The following is a 19005-nucleotide window of genomic DNA, read 5'->3' on the forward strand; positions in this document are numbered from 1 at the left end:
ATACTGCTTATTTTTGCACTGGAGCTCAGACATGAGTTATGTGTGTGTAGCTAAGCCAGTCTCCCAACATATTTATTGCTTTCATGAGTAGAAGGATGAGCTGTTACTGTGCTAAGAGGAGGCTGACCTTAAAGAACCGACATGCTGAATCTTTCAAGCCAAAGTAAATTACTATCTGCTATTTCTGTAAAGGCTTTACCTTCCAAAATTTAATTACCTGCATTTAGAGGTTTCCAGGTGTTAAGAGGGTAATGACTTCAGACCAACCTTATATATTGAACTATGTGAAAAATCTCAGCCTTGCATGTAAAGTCTCATGCAACACGCTCAAAGCATTGCTACAAGAGTCAGAGACTGTTACATGTGCCCACACAGTGGTGACACCTCGGCTGCAGAAAGATGTCCCCAGTGTTTCCTGCTTCCAATGCATTGAGCTCATCACATAGCAGGGCAGATGACAGAAACAAGGGCGTGGATCTGAGACCTGTGATTATCATCTGTGAGGGCAGGTGCAGAGCAACACATTTCTCAGCCTTGAAACCGAGGAGAAAAGGAGGCCGGAGCTGAGGATGAGGAGATCATATCTGTGGTGCAGCTGAAGCAACATGTACAGTAATTGGCAGAGAATTTGACTAAAAACCAAATCTCAACTTTTTCCTGAGGGAAAATTGCAATTGCACTTTCCATGAACACATGAACAATGAAAAATGCCCAAAATGCTGAGCTGCTCCAAGTGAAACAGGCTGGACTCAATGAAGTTCCCTTTCAATTTGGTTTTACCCAAATCAATATCAAAATATGAAGATATTTCAGAAAAAATCCTATTATGTTGGTAGATCATTACGGCTGCACAACTGCTGGAAAGGCCTGATCAGCCTTAACTATCTCTCCTTGCTCTTCCCTTATTAATAATAACCCTTATTGCTTGACTCTGATTGTGGGAATGAGTTTATTTCTGTTCCTATCAGACTCTTTAACATTTACATTGAGTATTCATCTCAAATGCCCCACTTACACCAGGTTTGCAAAAGCACTTGAAGTGCTGCCCACATTTGTGAAGAGAGAGCAAAGAGATTACAGGAGGCCTTTACAACATAAAAGAAACTTACTGCCATGAGAACAGTTGCATGGCATATTCCTTTCATGACTCTCTTTCTAAACAATCAATGTTTCCTTTGAGATGGTCATTAGGCAATAAATGACATTGGAAAGCAGAAAAGAGAGGAAAGAAACTAGGGTGCCAGGAGCATGGAAAGGACTGAGACTGGATGCTGGAATATTGAACCAAATAGCTAAGTAGAACAGCTAGGAGGAGATTCAGATGTAACAGGACAAAACTTAACCAATTTCTGAATTTTGGACCTTCCAATTGTTGGAGACTATCACATTTTTGGGCCATCAGATAAGTGGGGCAGATGTTTCTGTGTTGGATCTCATCCTGGGTTCTTTTTTGCTTTCACACAGGAGCTTGAAATCCTTGGAAAAGCCCATAGTCTTGTTGACTACATGTTTCTTCCAAGCCCTGCCATTCTCAGTGCAGAACATAAAAATAATGAGTTTACAAATAGCTTTATAATGTGTTGGAGGCTAAAGCATCCAAGGGAATAATCTATTGAAGAAATTGAACTGTTACATGTGTTTTATAGGGAAAAAATGGTAGTAGATAAACATATTTATTGTTGTAAAAATACAATGTCCCCTATTATTGGTACCCAATCAACAGCAATGGAACAGCAAAGAAACCATCGCTAGGAAAATACCTTCTCCTGGCCAATACAGTTACATAAATAAACAGGTTATGTACTGAATTGTGCTTTGGGCAAAGGCAAGTCCAGACTATGGATTCTGGAAGAATATGAAGCATCTGCCTCTGTTAAAAGCATGAACAAAGTGGAAGACCTAGTCCACAACCCACCTCCCAAAGTTTAGGTCTTACCATGGCCCAGCTTCCAAACAATACCAGGCTACAGCATGGCTGTGAGGACACGGTTAAGCCTGATGTCCATTAGTACATGGAGAGTCTGTGCTATCAGCTAGAATTGAGTGAACCTGACTTAAAACAGTCACAGAAGCTATCTGAACAAGCAGTCCCACTCCAAAGCACTCCAGCACTTCCCCAAAAGCAACAGCTTCTCTTCTGGTAGGATGCTTCACTGCTCCTTTATCACTCAGCTACCTCCTCTCTGTCCTTGGCGTGCCACAGATTGCTAGAAGCAAAGAGAGCCTCCCTGCTCCCCCACATTTGATCATCCCTAATTACCTTTCCCAACCCATTAAACAAAATCTTTTCTTTAGAAACCCAGGGGGGTTTGTGGGTATCAGAATTGCTTCTCTATTTCTATTAAGCATGCACAGACACACAAAATGTTCTTACATCATTAAGATGCAAAACACATTGTTCCTGAGCAAGTGTTTTCACAAACAGTGTTTCAAAAGCCAGCATTTCCTGAAGCCAGTGCTTCCTGGGGGCTCCCTTGGAAAAAAAAAGGGTTTATAGAGCTGATTGGTGCAAAGCCTGATGTTCCAGTCAGACAATTGCATAGGCCTAGAAGCCTTCACTGTGCCATTCACTCACTGCAGTCTCTGCAATAGTTGCCTCTCTCTAACCACAGCATCTCTCCCTCATCCCCTCCTTCCAAAGTAGCACAGCTGTAACTAAGCCCAAAAGTTTTGGAACTATCACAAGTCTAGAATCACTAGTCATATCCCCTGAATATACCAGCACTATATTTCTGCTATATAAGGTGTTTAATGGTCAATTAATTTACTGCATGGGCAGTAAAGTACATAAATGTGTGTGTCAGTGTTAGGGGAAATGGGGGCAAGAGCAAAAGAGGAAGAAGGAAGAATGACTGAAATTTAGAGAAACCTGGAAGCCTTGTGGAGGCCTCCTTGTGCACCAAGCTGCCATATTCCCCGTCTCAGATCCCAGCTTGCAAAGTGGGAAGCACACCCCAGTGAGGAGTGGCCAGTGTGAGTACACACCTCCAGCAGTGAGGCTCCTAAACACACAGGGAGGAAGGAACAGAATCTGCTCCTGTAAAATAGCATCAAGCATAAGCACTGAACAGGGTGAGGCAGCTGGGGCGGGGAAACAGACCAGACAGGAATGGGGAGATTCCTGCCAGGAGTGAGATTCCTGGTTCATTCAGGACTCCTGTATGTTATTGTTTCCTTCTTTCTGTGTTTGGAGCAGGAAGAAAGGAGAAATGGTATGTCATTGTGAGCACAGGGCTCGACCCAGACTTGCCAAATCTGCCTTTGATAAGCCTCCTGAACTTTCTAAGCCTTCACTTCCTCACCACTACCCTCAGCCATGGATGGCATTTACAAGTGGCTCAGTGCTACTGTCAGATGTCACACAGCAGGGTAAAACACTTTCTCCTTCGACCATGTGGTGCTTGTAAGACTTCACTAATCTTGTAGGTTCATCTAATTTCCTTCATTTCTTTGCTACCCCTTTCAGACCAATATTTATTTCCTTTTTTTTGCTCATGCTCAGTAATATTAGTCATTACTTCTCTGCCTGTTTACTTCTCTTTTTTTATTAAGGAGGAAATCGTAATTAATGCCCTTCTGGGATTTCAAAATTACTTATTTGCAGCAGGTTAGCAATAACTGAATGGCAAAACTTAGTCCTTGAAATCTGTCACAAGTGGAAAGCAAAGACTTAGAACCCCATTGTGGCAAATAGCTAATGTACAAAATGACAAGGAGGGGTATGTGATATACAAGAGGATACTGAATTAGGTTTCTGGAAGCAAATCCAAGAAAGGCTTTTTTCAATCATTGTGCAAGATTTTTTGCTTTCCTCATCCAACACAAGCCAGTGATTGGGAAATACTCATACCAGGGGAGACACCTAAAGCCAGACAACCATTAAGCATGACATTGGGCGTGCTCTCATTAGAGTGCTAAGGCGTGTGAGAGCCCCATTTAGAGAAAGATAAAAGATAGCAGTTTATTTGTAAAACAGCAGAACCCTCACCACAGTCCTTGTCCAAAGCTTCCTAACCTAGCAGGGATGGTTAGGTGAGTGCACAGGCTCCACAAGCACCCTTCTCCATCCCCCCGTCACTACCACACCGTGCTGTAAAGCCAGCCTTATAGTCACTACAAGACTTTCTCCTAATGATCACATCAAGATCCAGAATTAGGACATTCCAAGACAGACAGCAAGCTCCCAGTCAGAACAGGTATCACAGAGAGACAGCCTTTAAGATTTGGGCTCTTTTTGTAGAAGCATACTTTTAGATTTGTTCATTCTTCAGGATGTTACATGCCAACAGTTCTACAAACATTCATGTATGTGAGAAGTGCTGCTTCAAAGAGAACAGCCTAAGAAAACAGAAAGTAAACTGGCTTGGAGTTTAAGCTTGGATTTTAAGCAGTCCAAGGCTGGATAGCAGGCATCAGCAAAGTGTGGGGATCAGCTACGCCATCCCTGCATAAATGTAAACATCATGAAAAAGCAGCTTTGCCTGCCTACGTACATCTGTTGTTATATTTGTACAGCAACAAATCACACTTTAAAAATTACCACACACACACTTGAAGCTGACAGAACAGCTTTCCCCTAGAGATTAATACATTGCAAAGTCAAGTCCACCACCAGTTAAGCTTCAGAAGGAAGTTACTACTTGTGTTTGTTGTGTTTGATATGAACTAGACACAAAGTCAGTCCATGGGATCAACAGCATTTGCATGAGCACTCCCAACTCTCTCTGCAGTTTAGGAGAGGCAAAAGCAGCGTAAGGTCCCAAGATTACAAATTCACACACAAGCCTAATCCATACAAGCTGTTCAATGGACACTAAGATGATCATAAAAATAGCTTAATAAGTAATGTTGCAACTACTTATTTGTTTTCAATATTGAGGCAATTAGGGTAAACAATTAAACCTTACCTTCATTCCTTTAGTGATTCCATTTTTCTTGGATATTCCACTTTTTAAGAGGTTATTCTGTTTCTGATGATTGTGATGATGTAGATGTCCATTGCACACAGCACTGGGATTAGCCATCTGTTTAAATTAGTCAGATTCTCAGTTCTTAAGGGTGTCTCGGGTCTTTCTACTGTAAAAAAGACAGTGGGATGAGAAGATAAAGTTCTTGGTTAAGGCCTGAAAGGTATCCAACTGGTCTGTCAGGATTTTCCAGGATGAGAGGAGGAACTATCTTTTGCAATCTCTTCAAAACATAAAACTTTCTTTCATACAGCTTCAGCCCCAGCAAGCTAGAATGTGAAATACATGGCAGGAGGTGTGCTGTTAAAATCTCTGGAAATTACTGCTCCTTGCTGGCTCTTGCATGAACACGGCTCCTGTGAGTCAACAAGGCTGCTGCAGCTATCAAGAAGTGGGAGGATTCAGAGGCGGAGACACTTAAAGATACATTACCTCTTAAATACCTCCAAGGGAGAAACTTTGTTTCTTTTCTCCGACTTACGCTCCGTGTAGAGCGAGGTCACTCCACAGAAACTGCCGAAATGTTTTGAAAATTGTAACAGTGTAATCTGTACAATTACATGGATCATTTTAAGAGTATTTTAGCTGAAAACCAGTAGTACTGCCCTGAGTAAAGCAGAGAAACGCTTCAAAAAATTTCTTTTAATCTCTTCTTATATGAGTAGCATGACAGACACAGCATTATACCTGCAAAGAAATGGAAAGCATTTTAGTAATAAAATGAAAATTTATCTAGAGATAGATACTACAGAACGTGCCCAAGTATTCACTAGAGTGAACTGTCCCTTTAAACTCAGTTTGGCAGTAGTAGGATAAATGGCATGCTGTTACAATGAATGGGAAATGGATTTTTATAAAGCTGATTAATTTAGTTTTAAAACAAGTTAGGCTTCAATCACATGTGAAACTACTAGGACAACTAACATACATCCTTTCTTTTATGAAAAAAGGTTTTTAATTGTAAAAATGCATATACAGTCTTTGTTGACTCAAATTCTCGTGCTTCAGATTTTAGTGACAAAAAGTAAATGTTGAAACCTCTCTGGTAGCATTTAATAGAATCTCTTCCTCCCAAAGTAATTCAAATTAGTGTGGAGACAGATTAAAGGAAATCTGTATTATAATATCAATTTTGAAAAACAGTTTGAAGAAAAGGCTGGGAGAATAAAAACACATGAAGTTCTTTAATTAGAAAAAATTGCTATGGCATCCTGGCAATGAAGTGTAAGTTATATACAGAAAGAGCAGCCTAGAACTTGAGTACATGGAATGCAGGAGATGAAATGTTAAACAAACCACTGTGAAAATACACATGGAAATACACTGTGTTGGTTTTGAAAACTTATCTTACACACATATTAAGTTGCTAAAATACATTTTCTTCTTTGAAGTATTTGCAAAGTGAGATATCATCAATATACTAGAAAACTTCTGGGTCTTGCTTAAGAGTGATCTAAACTTAAATTAATAAGACTGTAGTATTTTGGGGGAAGAAAATACCCCTTAGCTGATTAAAATGACACAGAAGCAGTAAAACACCAAAATTTTTTGACTCACAGTTTTACTAGATTCACCATTAGAAATCAGATTTTTTAAAGTTTTATCTTTTTGGTGCTTTTCCTAGGCAAGAAGATACCTCATTTCTGTATAATCAGTTTTGCTTAGGTTTCATTAAGGCATCTGTAAGTATAGCTCACTGAGAAATGAATTGTGAATATAATAATGTCAAATATAGTGGCAAAATGGATTGTTCGTCTTAAGTGGCTAAGAGTTCATATTTGCAAAGAAAAAAGGAGACTGAGGTGAGGATAAGCCTGCAGGAAGAATGGTTGGTAACATCTCCTGCACACCTATCCCTTGTGGGCTGCTGATAAATGGAACAAGGTAATGCAAGGAATTCTCTCTGCACTTGGCAACCCTCTCCCATCCAGGAGCTTTCTTCATTTGGGATTTGTGTCCTTGATTGTCACAGCAAACCAAACTCCTGTAAAACATGCCATCTGCTCAGTCAGCCACTGATCATCTTCCCCCTGGTGTGATATAGACAAGGACACTCACCAGAGTAGGGCTGCTCCCCTTAGCAGCTTCCCCTGTCCCAGCCAGCCCCTCTGCCAGCTGCTCTTCCCAACAGGCTCTGCACCTTTCAAGGCACAAAGCAATAAAATTAACATATCATATCTGTCTTTTTTCCTCCCCAATTAAGCTCATGAGGGAAGTGGAATCTCCAGTTAAAACAACAGTTCAGATAATGCAAAGGCTCTAGGTCTATACTTATCTGTTTCAAGACCCATGAAATTACCAGGGTCCTTACATGAATAAAATAGCAAGTTAAATGTGTTATGGAAATTTTAGTTTTCAATGTCTATATTATTTAAGATAACAAACAAATAGAATTTTAAAAAATACCTCATTTAAATAAGCAATTAAAAAAATAAACTCAGAGAAGAGCTGCCCATTTGGATATCTGTTAACCATGAACTAAAAGCCAAGGCTCACAAAACAGATACCACTAGAGGCCTACTAAAATTCCTACCCTGATCCTATTCAGAGGAAAAGATTTATAGAAGGGACGAACAAATACACAAAAATTATCTTTAAACAGAAAAAAAACCCCAAAACCAACCAAACAAAAAAAACCCCAACAACAACAACAGCCCCCATGAAACCTGCCCAAGCTCCCCCAAAACAAACAAAAAAACAAACAACCAACCCTGCAAACCCCCAAACCAAAAAATAAGCAGGAAAAAAAGCCAAAAAACCAACCAAACAAAAAACCCAAATCAAGCCAGAAAAAATAACAACCAGAAATCATTGTGCCCTTCAGAACTCTATCTTACTCAAAGCCATCTCATCTATTACTCAGACTTGTATACATATATCAGTCATGTAACCTGTTACCTGCATCTAAATCTATTACTGAAATGTATGAGGATCTGTGCTGGACACTGGAGGAGGAACTCAATAATTGTCTGCTTTGCAATACCAAAAGCACCACCAGTAATATCCTATTTTTTTTTTTTTTTTATTGTTCTGGGAAATGGAAGGAAATCATCTGCTGTGCTGTACAAGAACTGTGTGTATTTAACTGCAGGGGACACCTATCCTACTAAGATTGTATGTGCACTTCTCAAGTGGCTTGGGTACTGGTCATTTTTCATACTTTCACAAGAAAATGTTGACTTTCTAAGATTACCAGCAGACCACACACCATGTTCTACAAAAATGCTAGTAAAATTTCCAAGATGTGACTACAATTACTATAAATCTGTAGGAAAACCATCAATGGATTTCCAGGTTCTAGGTTATGAATCCCCAGGTTCTAGGTTTTATTCCTTGCTTTGCCATCATCCTGTTAACACCATTGCATTTTTGCTAACTCACACTGAAATTAGGAGAAAAGTCCTTTTTAAATGCTCTGAGACAAATTGCTGAGGAGTATGGTGCAAAAGTGAAGTAAAATATATGCAGTTTAATTAGCCAAGGTTTAGCAACAGAGCAGAGAGAACGGAGAGGGGTAGGGCTCTGTCAAAGTAGTCTCACAGTGTTTGAAAAAAATCACTTTTCTAGTAAAAATTCCCTTGTTATATAAGACAGGTTAAAAGGCTGAACTCTGCTGGTGTTCTCAAGAAATGGGGACAAAACACTCTATTAGACTTTTGGCCCAGTCAGACATGCAGTGTCATTGTAGTGGTCACAATGTCCCCATTTAAAATAACAACACTGGCTTCACAGTGTCCCCATTTATAATAGCAGTACTGCATTATCTACCAATAAAAAAAATAATAATAAATGTTGCAAGAAAGCATGAGAGCTCACCCTAGAAGACTGTCATGTCAAAAGCTGCAAGGGTTTAATAGGATTCCTGCTCATTCCAGAGTACAGTTACTTACAGCAGTGTTGTGAAATGGCCTTGCAATCTAATGGCAGGACCTTGATAATTTCAGTTCCTGACAGATTCCCATTTACATATATGAAACAATAAGGGTCTAAACAAAGGCACCAGGTTTATGCTTGTTTTGAATGGACAAATATCCATGTCAAACAAGAGCTGAAGAAACTGGGAATCCAAAACTATTCCTCTGTTAAAATCCAAGATTCTAGGAGTGTTTAAATTGGCAGCAGAGCATGATGGTAATGGAGCACACTGTAAAAACCAACTTTTTTGTTCTCACAATAATTTCCCTTAAAACAGAAATCCATCTCTTAAATTCTGTGTACCATTGATGACTTATATTTGATGAATGTGGACACATGGATGTTGGAGGCAATTCCTGCCTTGGATATGTAGAAGACTTCATGAACAAATGGGGAGACACCCCAACAACAAAGCAAGAGCAAGTACCAGCCATCAGCCCATCAGCTGGTCAGTCACCCCCAGGGTGTCTTTTGAGTCATCCACATTTCACCAGCACCAGCTATAGACTAAATTCCCTAAATCCTTACATGGAAGAACCCCCATCTGTGTTTTTTTCTTTACACCCTATCTAGCAATACATAGGTGGGATTGAGTAGGGATATGCCACTACACCTGGAAATAAAACTGATACTGAAAGATGCTTTCAACTGCCCTTGCACAGCTTGAAGGATACACAAAATGGTTTGATATTGGTCAGAGAATAATCTAGAGCAACTCAGAGCCATGGCACAGGGGGACACATGCAACCAGTGTTGCAACAGGGCAGGGCATGGCACAACAGGCAGGGCTCCTCTGTGTCTGGCAGGTCCACACAGCCCCTGCAGAGCCCTGGGGCTGGCACAGCTGCTTCTGACACCTCTGCACCTCCTTGCTCTTCATGGGGCACAGTAAGATGACAAGACGATGCTTGAAAACCTTAAGCATTTAAAGATGCTGTCAGCCTGGTTTCTTAGGCAATATTACCAGAACCAGTTTTCTGACTGTATCTGGGTGTCAACAAGCTTTGAGTACTCGTAGCAGCAGGAAATTGTGGGATTTTCTGTCTGATACAAGTGTCTGATTGATATATGATACACAAATCTGGTTAGGAATTTGTACTTAACCTGAGGACAGTTGTAGAACTTATGACCTTTATCTCCTTTCAAGGATTAAGGCTTCATAAATTGCACAATTGATACAGTTCTGTCCTTATCTTCTGATACAAAAATAAAATAAATCTGACTAGAATGTCATAATCAGATAAAACCAACATGAATTCAAAAAAATCACACAAATACAAAAAGAATAAACATATAGCAACTAAGAGCCTGTTTCAAAAATCCAGCAGCAAGCACAAGAGAGCCCAGAGTGGCTTCTGCTCTATCTTCTGGCAATTACAAGGTTCATGTCATTACTACACTCTTATGTGGAAATTTCTCATAAAGTCAAACCTGCAATTCTTACACCTTAAATAAAAAAGCTTAGATAGCTAGACCCACTGATGCCAATAGAACAACTCAGCCAAGCCAAAGGCTAAAAAACCACTTTACAACCACAAGGTAGAGGCAAAATCTCTTTTGTGGGGCATTTCTCTACTGACTTGTTTCAGCAGCAATATGATCCATAGCCATGCACCTTCTAGAGTCATGTAAGGCAGATTTCAGTTTACTTTTCCAAGACCTTTGCCAGTCAGGCTGATTAATTTGTTGAGCTCTGTCATTTGCTGAGAATCAGCATGGTTTCCATTGGACACGATGAATGGAGCAGGGGCAGCTCTGTGCCATCTGTTCCTCCTCTGTGCCGTCACCACATTGATTCAGACAAGGAATTCTCCACCACAAACATCTGAAACATTAAGACAATTGATATTTAACCAGGTAGACAAATATTATTATTATTATTATTATTATTGTTATTGTTATTATTAGTGAAAAAACTGAACAAAACAGACGTAGCTTTAACCTATGTTTAATGATGAAATGTCAGTCCCAGAACAGGAAATTATGAAGTCATTTCACACAAAAGTTAAAAGTTATTGCTTATTGTTCTTGCAATGTAATTTTTCAGTGCTTCCAGAAGCCTGAGATTTATGCAGGCCCAGATGAGAACTTGTAATGCTACTCAGTTGGGAAAAAAAAAAGGAACATTGCAAAATACCCCATTTTTTAATCTAACAAGTGGCTCTGTTTTGCAATTCTTACTCATTCACTGAAGCACTTCATTGAATTAGACCCAGTGAGGTCAATAGCCCTACCCAATGCAAGTAGTAGTCATGCTTCAAAACCTTTTTATTAGCATTACTAAACTTATTGACATGATACAGTAGATTATTTGCCTTCCCTGTTGCCAGTGAACAAATAATTTCAAGACATGCCACAGAATTAGATTTTTGTGGTAAATGTGACTCCTTACATGGGCTCTCTGGACTACAGTTCTGTTATTCACCATTTCAGTTTTGTTCATCCTATCTCTTAGGGAAGTACAGGTTGAGAGAGAAAAAAACCAAAAAAACCTCCAAAACCTGTGTTTGCCAATTATGGTAAAGGGATGGTAGTTGTGTGGCCTTATAAAAACTTTATATTTTTCGTTCAGTTGCCCCATGATACTTTATTATGGTTGACATTAGATATTTTTACCCTACACTGTCAAACAGTTTGAAGAAACCAAAATACTGTTCACTTTACCTACTTAACTATAAACATTCAAACTTTCAAAAGCTTTTTCAGATCAAGTTTTTTTCTATTTTCAGTTGTGGAGAATTTCTTTTGACTATTCAGAGTTTGGTCACCCTATGGCTTGGCACAAACAGTTGCAATTCTGTTTTAGGCAGACTTCACTGCAATTCTTTCTCAATTTCATGCCTCACTGAAGTCAGTGGAGCTCTGAAGAGGCACCAAGAGTCAGATGGGAGATTAAAAGGGGGAATGAGAATTGAGAAATTCATTCTAGAAATTGTTGCCAATACAGAAAGGGCAATTGTCCAAAATTATCTCGAGAGTTTTTTAAATCCATGAGTTCTGAGAAAGGTGTTTTTTGAAGCTGGTTTAAGACTTATATTTATATTTATCATTTTAACAGCAAGATTAAATGTTATTCCTTACTTGAAGTTCTTTGTATTAAAGGTTCAGTGCAGAAGTGTGAAACACCCTACATTTGTTTCAGAAGCTTTAGGAGCACAATCTGGTGTTCCAGCATCTGGTGTGCCATGTTTCAGGAGCTACAATCCAAGAGTTCAGTTCAAAGCTGGTACATATAACAGGAAATAAAATCAATTGAAGGTTTCCCAGAGCAGCAGGTCCTATTCAACACAGCTTCAGTCACAAAAGATTTTCATTAAACCCTCTGAAGTTTATTGCAGTCTTTTAACTCTCCTGACAAGACATTAGAAAACTAAAGTTTCTTTCCTGTGATATTTGTTTTTATATTCCATGTAATCTCTAATTTTAATATTATGCACAGTAAGCTTGTCAGACCTCAGTAAAGAATTGGAATCAAATGTTACCATTTTCCAGTCTCTACAGCTCTCTTTTGAAACAAATCCATATTCAAACAAAGCATATATCATATCATTGGAGAAGAGTTGGGCAAGTTGAGCCTTAGAGTACTTTTAGACAGGTGTCATTCCACTATCCAGCCATTCATCCCTGAGTTGGGGAGGGAACTGTTGCAACCATCACAGCCACATTTAGCAGCCTATTGCTTGCAGTGGCTTTCAAAGCAATCTTTTCCACACAGGTCCTGAGCTGCTTTTTCTATGCTGCTAAAATTTCAAGCCATCAAGTGATCAGCTACAGCTTTCTCTGAGAGCAGTGCATGTCCTCCATCTCCTGCATTCACTGTGGCTAACAGACATCTGAAACTGTCTCTTACCTGGAGTAGCTCCTCTCCTCACCTGCTATGCAAACAGCATCTGATGTCATACAGTTACTGCATCATTACAATCTCTTTGCATAAGGTTTCATTCTCTTCTTTTTATCTGCTAAAAATGGAACAGAGGTGACTCATGGCTGAGATAGACCAAAATTAAATACTCAGCACTAAGGCTCTGCTTTCCACTGCCTGAACTGGTTCCCTGCTTATGCTCATCCATGGGATAGATGTATTCCTGGTACCACCTCAGCCCCTCGGACTGTGCCACAACCATGGGAGACCTGGCTGGATGCCCCAGCCTCTCCACAGTGCCATGCACTCACCATGGCAAAAGCAGTGCTGCTGCAAGGTCTTCTCCTGGTTGATGGTTCAGAGCTTCAGCTCCCCTTCACCATGGGGCCTGGCTGTGGTACTCCTGCCAGTCTGTGCAGGATGGACCAGCATCACCCCCAGCAGGGTGGGGAAGGTTTAAAACACTGTTGTCCTTGAAAACAGGTGTATAGAGGGAAGGAACAGAGCAGGGTTTGAGAACTGTCAGGAGAAATTCTCCAGACTGAGGTTTGCTATTGTACTTCTGTGAAAGAAATGCCAGGGAAAAGCCCTTACTCCTCCCTTCCTTCCCACAGCATCTGCCATGCTTCAAACTGCAACCTTTGCCAGTCCTAGCAGCCAGGTTAGCTCATAAGATTTCTGGTCCTGGTGATGCAGACAGCTGAGCCATGGCCCTTGGACTGCTCTCTTTGTGTAAGGCAGTGGTGGAACAGATCTGGCAGGAGCTCTTGTTCATGGGGAAGAGTTTCTACAGCCTTGGGAGCCAACTGATATCAACGTGTGCCTACAGGATGTGCCACTCATTGTCATGGAAGAATTTCAGAATGATGATACTGTTTTTAGCCTTTTTAAGCAGTGTGACAATTAATTACATCTTTATCACTCGATTTCTGAGGCCAGGAGACACTGACAATCATTAGATTCAAGATTAGAATAATTAAATTCAAGATTAGGACAGTTTTACTCACACAGTGTAGCACTCTTCTAGACCAAAGCCTGGGGCTCTATCAGTGATTTGAGTTTGACTAAAGCATTTCTCAGGTAAATTCCCTGATGTAACTAGAATTGCTCAACAGTGGGAAATGTAACACCTTTGTAACATGTTCAAAATTATCCAGGACCAGATTTTGATGTTTAAGACAAACGAACAAACGCACACACAAAATCATTAGTTCTGTATAAAAACAAAATCTAGAGAGGAAACCAAAAAATTCTCTTATCACTCTTGCAGTGAGTCATGGTCTTCTTCTTAAGAAGACACATGTGCCTCTGCAGGGCTTTGCTGACTTCAGGCACTCTGTCCAGATAAAGATTTATACCTGGGTCTATCTAGGCCTAGATTATATTTGCTTATATTCTTACTATTTAATTCACTATCTTACTGAACTTGATAAGAAACTTAGATATCAACCCTGACACCAAGCACAAGAACTTTCAGACCAAACCCACTTTACACATGATGCTTAGGGACATACTTTAATTAACTTCAGGAAGTAATTAAAGATAAATCCCAGATTTCATATACTATAGAACAGGAAGAAAGCCATCCACACATTTGCTCCTTCCCACATAAGCCTAATCAGAACTGCTGGTGGACTTCACAAGAATTCAAAACACTGCTCACTATCATGACCTTTTGATAACACAGATCATCTTTAACTTAAGACTTTTTACCAAACCAGTCACTCCACAAGGCTTTTCTTGCAGACATCTTTGCCTTCCTACAGTTCCATACATACTTTTGACACTTCCAATCAAATCAATATAACTGTTTACAATGTAAAGTTAAGGCTGAAAATAATTGTTTATGAATTACACCAAAATTCCTGACCCTTCTCATGACATTCCTCAGATCATGATTATTAAATGTGGTTGCAGTTTGGATTCTAAGGGATTTTCTTTCCAGGGTTGCCATGACCTTCCTAAGACCTTATGTTGTACCTTTGTTATTCAGCATCACTGTCAGTAAAATACAAGTTATTTTGCAATCTCCTAAACGTATGAGACAGGTAATTATTACTGAATGAACACCAGCAAAAAGCAAAGACTTTTGGGTTAACAGAGCTAATGTGCAACAAAAGTCAGGATGCTGCCATGCTAAGTCTCTCTTCTGACCTCACAGCATACATTATAATGTTTGAGCTGTATTTTATTAGATACAGAATTTTGATCTGTCCCAAATCATTCAGCAGGGCTGTGAAGGCTTTCTAGTCGGTTCAAAGCTGGTTCTCTTAACATGTATTTACGGGACTCACATTTGAGCTAGATACTGGGAGAAAATTCTCTTCCCATACTCAGCATTACAACTGGCACAGTTTTATCAATAGTCTAACAGGATCTAATGTTTTTTCCTGTAGATCCAGCTCCTGAAGCAATGGAACTTTGTGAGAGTAGTGTCTTTTTTTTTTTTTTTGAAATGACTTTTAGTTATTTTTAGTAGTATTTTTTTTTCTTTTAAACTGACTTCAGTTCAGTGCTTTTTCTATTTCATTATGGTCCTCTACAGGCACAAAGATAAAATCATGATATCTTAATGAAAGCTGAGATGATAAATAGCTGTGGGAACTAGGCTTCAAAATAAACAATCAATATAGTGAGACCCATGTTGAACCTGAAGCCTTGGTAATTCTGGCTGTGCAGCATTTTGTAATTTTTATTATCCTCCGAGACCAAGTTTCAGTGTTCCAATAAAATCAAGTTAATGAACTGCATTTTTAATTTTAAACTGACCTTCTACACTTGAATTTTTTTTCAGACCTTAGTTAGAGATAAGAAGCAGTTCACATTATTATTTCTGCTGCCCAGGGAATGAATAATCATATTTCATAAATTTTTTCCTATGCTTCAATATTTCTTTTGAGTCAAACCCAAAATTGTTTAGCAAGTTTTTCCCAAACACTTAAGCCCACTCTAGTTGCCTTTTTTTTTTCTTTTTTACCTTTTCAATTTGTCTCTAGAGGGCAAAGATCCCTTAACTGATAGACCTTTTTCATAGTGAGAGTAAGAAGTTCAAATTCATTCTCTGCCAGATTCATAACAGAGATTCCGAGCTCATTTCTGCACCAGGGACCTAAACCACCAAATTCACTGCTTACTTTCACTCTCTGCCTCTATAACCAAATACAATTTTATACACATTTCCTTAGGGAAAATCTTTCAGTGCAACAGATGCAGAAGAGTACAGAAATAAGCACTAGGTTGGGAAAATAAATTCCAAACTTCTTCAATCTTTTTTTACCTCGGAGCTTTCCATTTTTTAGCAGTTCATAGCATGGGTGTTTTTTTTTTTTAATTTAAAATAAATATATTTTAAAATCACTTATAAATCCACAGAATGTGGCCTTTTAACCTTTATGTTCTTTAGCTGAAGACTATTTAGATATTTTTTCCAAGTGCACTTCACTGTGATCCATTAGTACTGGACTCCAATGAGCCACTGAAATAATACATGGCAAGGTGCAGGCTCTTTGCTGTAGCTGTCCTGGGGCCAGTCTTAGCACCTTAAGCTTCATAACCAGCAGGATTAATGTCAAACAGAGCTCAGTGAGGCACAAGAATTAACCAAAACCTGGAAAGGCACTGGGTGTAGCTATTCCACCCATTCCAGTCCTGGTCAACTGCTGAGTTAGACATCCAAAACCAGAACAAACAAACAAATCCAAAACCAGAACAAACATGAAGTGGTGCTTTTCCTGTGACACTGCATGGAGCCCAGACATTTGCCTAAGCATTTATTTTGTGTTCATCAGCTTCTGTTCCCAAGAACCTTCCTACCCAGTAAGGTGTTAGAGATGTGAAGGGTCATTTGTGTGATTAGCAAAAACCTGCTATGCAAAACTGGAGGAATAAAATACCTGAAAGCTGCTTGGATGAATGAACTTGTACTGACCTCTGATGGCTGGGAATGTGCATGAAACATGGTCCTGCAATTATCTGTGCTTCCTTAGGAGCTCCAGTGCTCTAATTAATGTTAACACAAGAAGGAAGAATTTTTGAGGTGGAAACAAAATTATTTATAAGAGAGTCCTGGGATTTTTTTTTGCTTTGCATCATCATTCTCTTTTGAAAGCATGGTGAATATGTATTATCATGTGTTTGCAAAAAAAAGAAGTTATTTTCAGTGGGAAGTTGGGTTTTCTGTCTCATCTGTTTAGGAATTTCCCAATAATGTTTTCTGAAAACAACTGTCCACCTTATTTTTTCTTTATAAATGGTTTCATAAGGCAGAAAACAAAAACACATGAGCATGAAAAGAAAATTACTGTCACAATTTCCACGGCTGCTGAGTTCACAATACACTAGAGAAGATCCAGTTACTAGGGCTGCTAAGTCAGGAGAAACACTTGTACTTAAATCACTGCCAGCATGGTAGAAACTACCTTGTCATTATTGGAATGGACCAACTTGGGCCACCAAAAATGGTAGGGGGCAAGGGGGAATCAGACTTCATTCTGACAAGATTTTTCCCTTGTGTTTGTCCTTGGTGCAAACTCTGAGAATATCTAGAGCTAAGCCCGGTGCCTCTCCTTTAACAGAGCCTTATGGGCAGCAACTTCCAAGAGTGAGACTATGTGCTAGAAAGTATCTAAAATAATCCAGTATAACTTCTTTAAGAGTATAGTCAGGAAATCCTGAGTGCAGTGGGAATTAAGAAATTATTTTCTTTACATCGATATACAGACTTTTTTTTCCTTTGTGCAGTGAAATGAAGAAGCTGAGTGGCACAGGAATAGGATTAAAATCTCACCTATTAATTCAGAGAAGAGAAACAATTAAATAAGAATAATGGGAAATGGAGTTTGTCTATTTAAGTGTAGGAAACCAACAAATCTCAGGCTGCCACTCTGAGGTGGAAGGATAAATTGTGCAGAGATAGCAAATGCTGGTCCTAAGTTAATCATATCTGTTTCAGTGGAGAGCAGGTGACAGTGAAACAGGAAGCTCACAGCTGGACAAGCACTTTAAAAGTGACTAAATCTGAGCAGGAACTTCTGGGAAGGAGAAGAGCAGAATGCCAGGTGAGTGAATCAAATTGAAGTATGCAAGTGATTAACAGCCAGGAAAAGAAGGAACACTGCCTGCCTGTGGGAGGAGATTGACTACTTCCAAGACAGAAATTCTACTGTCAGCACTGGAACCTCCACACCAGCATATATTAGGAATTCTGCACCTAAAACAATGCATTCATTGCTCAAGATGCTGTAATTGGCACAAACTAGGTTGTAGGGTTGTTTTGGTTTTTGAAACAAAACAAACAAACAAAAAAGCAGCAATGTCAGAATACTTCAGTTTCACTGGGAGATATGTCAGCTTTAGGCAGATGCATAGCATAGATCTTATAAACTGAAGTGTCTTGCTTTCACTATGCTTTACCACAGGAAAACTAAGGTGTATTAGTTACCCTGAGGTAAAAGAAAGGAAGAAAGAGGGGGAAAAAAAAAGCTGCTTCAGCCCCAGTGACAAGTAGTCAGTTTAATTTATTGTAAAGTAAGCAGAAAGTCTTTGCTTGGACAGGAATACAGCACTGGCCTCACACAGCTAGCCAGAGGCAAACACCTCAAGTGTCACCTTCCCCTTCTGTACTTGTAGTGACATAATCCACACCTGTTAGCTTGCTCTAACAAGCTCATCTGTCTTGAGCAACAAAACCTTCTTCTTATCTTGTGTTTGGGATCAAAGGCAAAGCCTGGATAAGGTTATTAACAGAATCAAACATATTCAGAATTCCTGGGAAACCATTCCATTCTATTAAAGAAATTGGTTTGGTTTTGTTCCAAAATTTCTAAGAGTTTTTCATTATCTTTCAGTAAACATAAAGGCCCCATTACCATGTCTGTTAAAGCTGTCTTACCTTTCCCTCGCCATCAACACAAACACAATGTATCAATTCCCACATCCCACTCCAGGTTGCTCTGAGAATGAAGTTATTCATGCAGGATAAAAGGTGTACCTTCCTCTGGCATGAAGGATCAGTCCTTCTTCCCCAGAAGCTTCTAGAAGTGAATACCCCCAGAGACCCGCAGTCAGCAATTTCAAAACCAGGTCATTTAAACTAAAGGGGAAAGTCCAGACTTTATAGATTAAAATGGAGGCAAAGTCATGAAATTCATATTAAATATAACAAAATCACAACCAGTCTAGACCTTTTGTCACGATTTGCTGACGAAGCAAGAGTAAAACCTTACCTAGCAGAAATGCCAGCTTCTCAAATCCAGCACACAA

At 39.4% G+C, this 19005-nt stretch overlaps 1 protein-coding gene across 3 annotated transcripts in view; it reads right to left on the reverse strand.

Annotated features, from left to right (window-relative positions):
- SPTLC3 (serine palmitoyltransferase long chain base subunit 3) overlaps positions 1-7517 on the reverse strand; it is an 83203-nt gene extending 75686 nt beyond the window's left edge. The window contains exons 1-4 of one of the 3 annotated variants that reach the window (XM_054290328.1): positions 7026-7517; positions 6877-6951; positions 5400-5654; positions 4908-5076 (exon numbers count right to left, since the gene is read on the reverse strand). In XM_054290328.1, coding sequence (XP_054146303.1) covers positions 4908-5024 — 117 coding nt within the window. In that variant the 5' untranslated portion in view covers positions 5025-5076; positions 5400-5654; positions 6877-6951; positions 7026-7517. Of the gene's footprint in view, positions 1-4907; positions 5077-5399; positions 5655-6876 lie in introns of all 3 variants that reach the window. The other 2 variants (XM_054290329.1, XM_054290330.1) reach the window with 2 other exon arrangements.
- Positions 7518-19005: the final 11488 nt, after the last annotated feature.

The sequence above is a fragment of the Melozone crissalis genome, unplaced genomic scaffold (genome assembly GCF_028551555.1).
Source record: "Melozone crissalis strain CALT ecotype California unplaced genomic scaffold, PUWL_Pcris_2 ptg000081l_1, whole genome shotgun sequence".
NCBI classification, from domain to species: domain Eukaryota; kingdom Metazoa; phylum Chordata; class Aves; order Passeriformes; family Passerellidae; genus Melozone; species Melozone crissalis.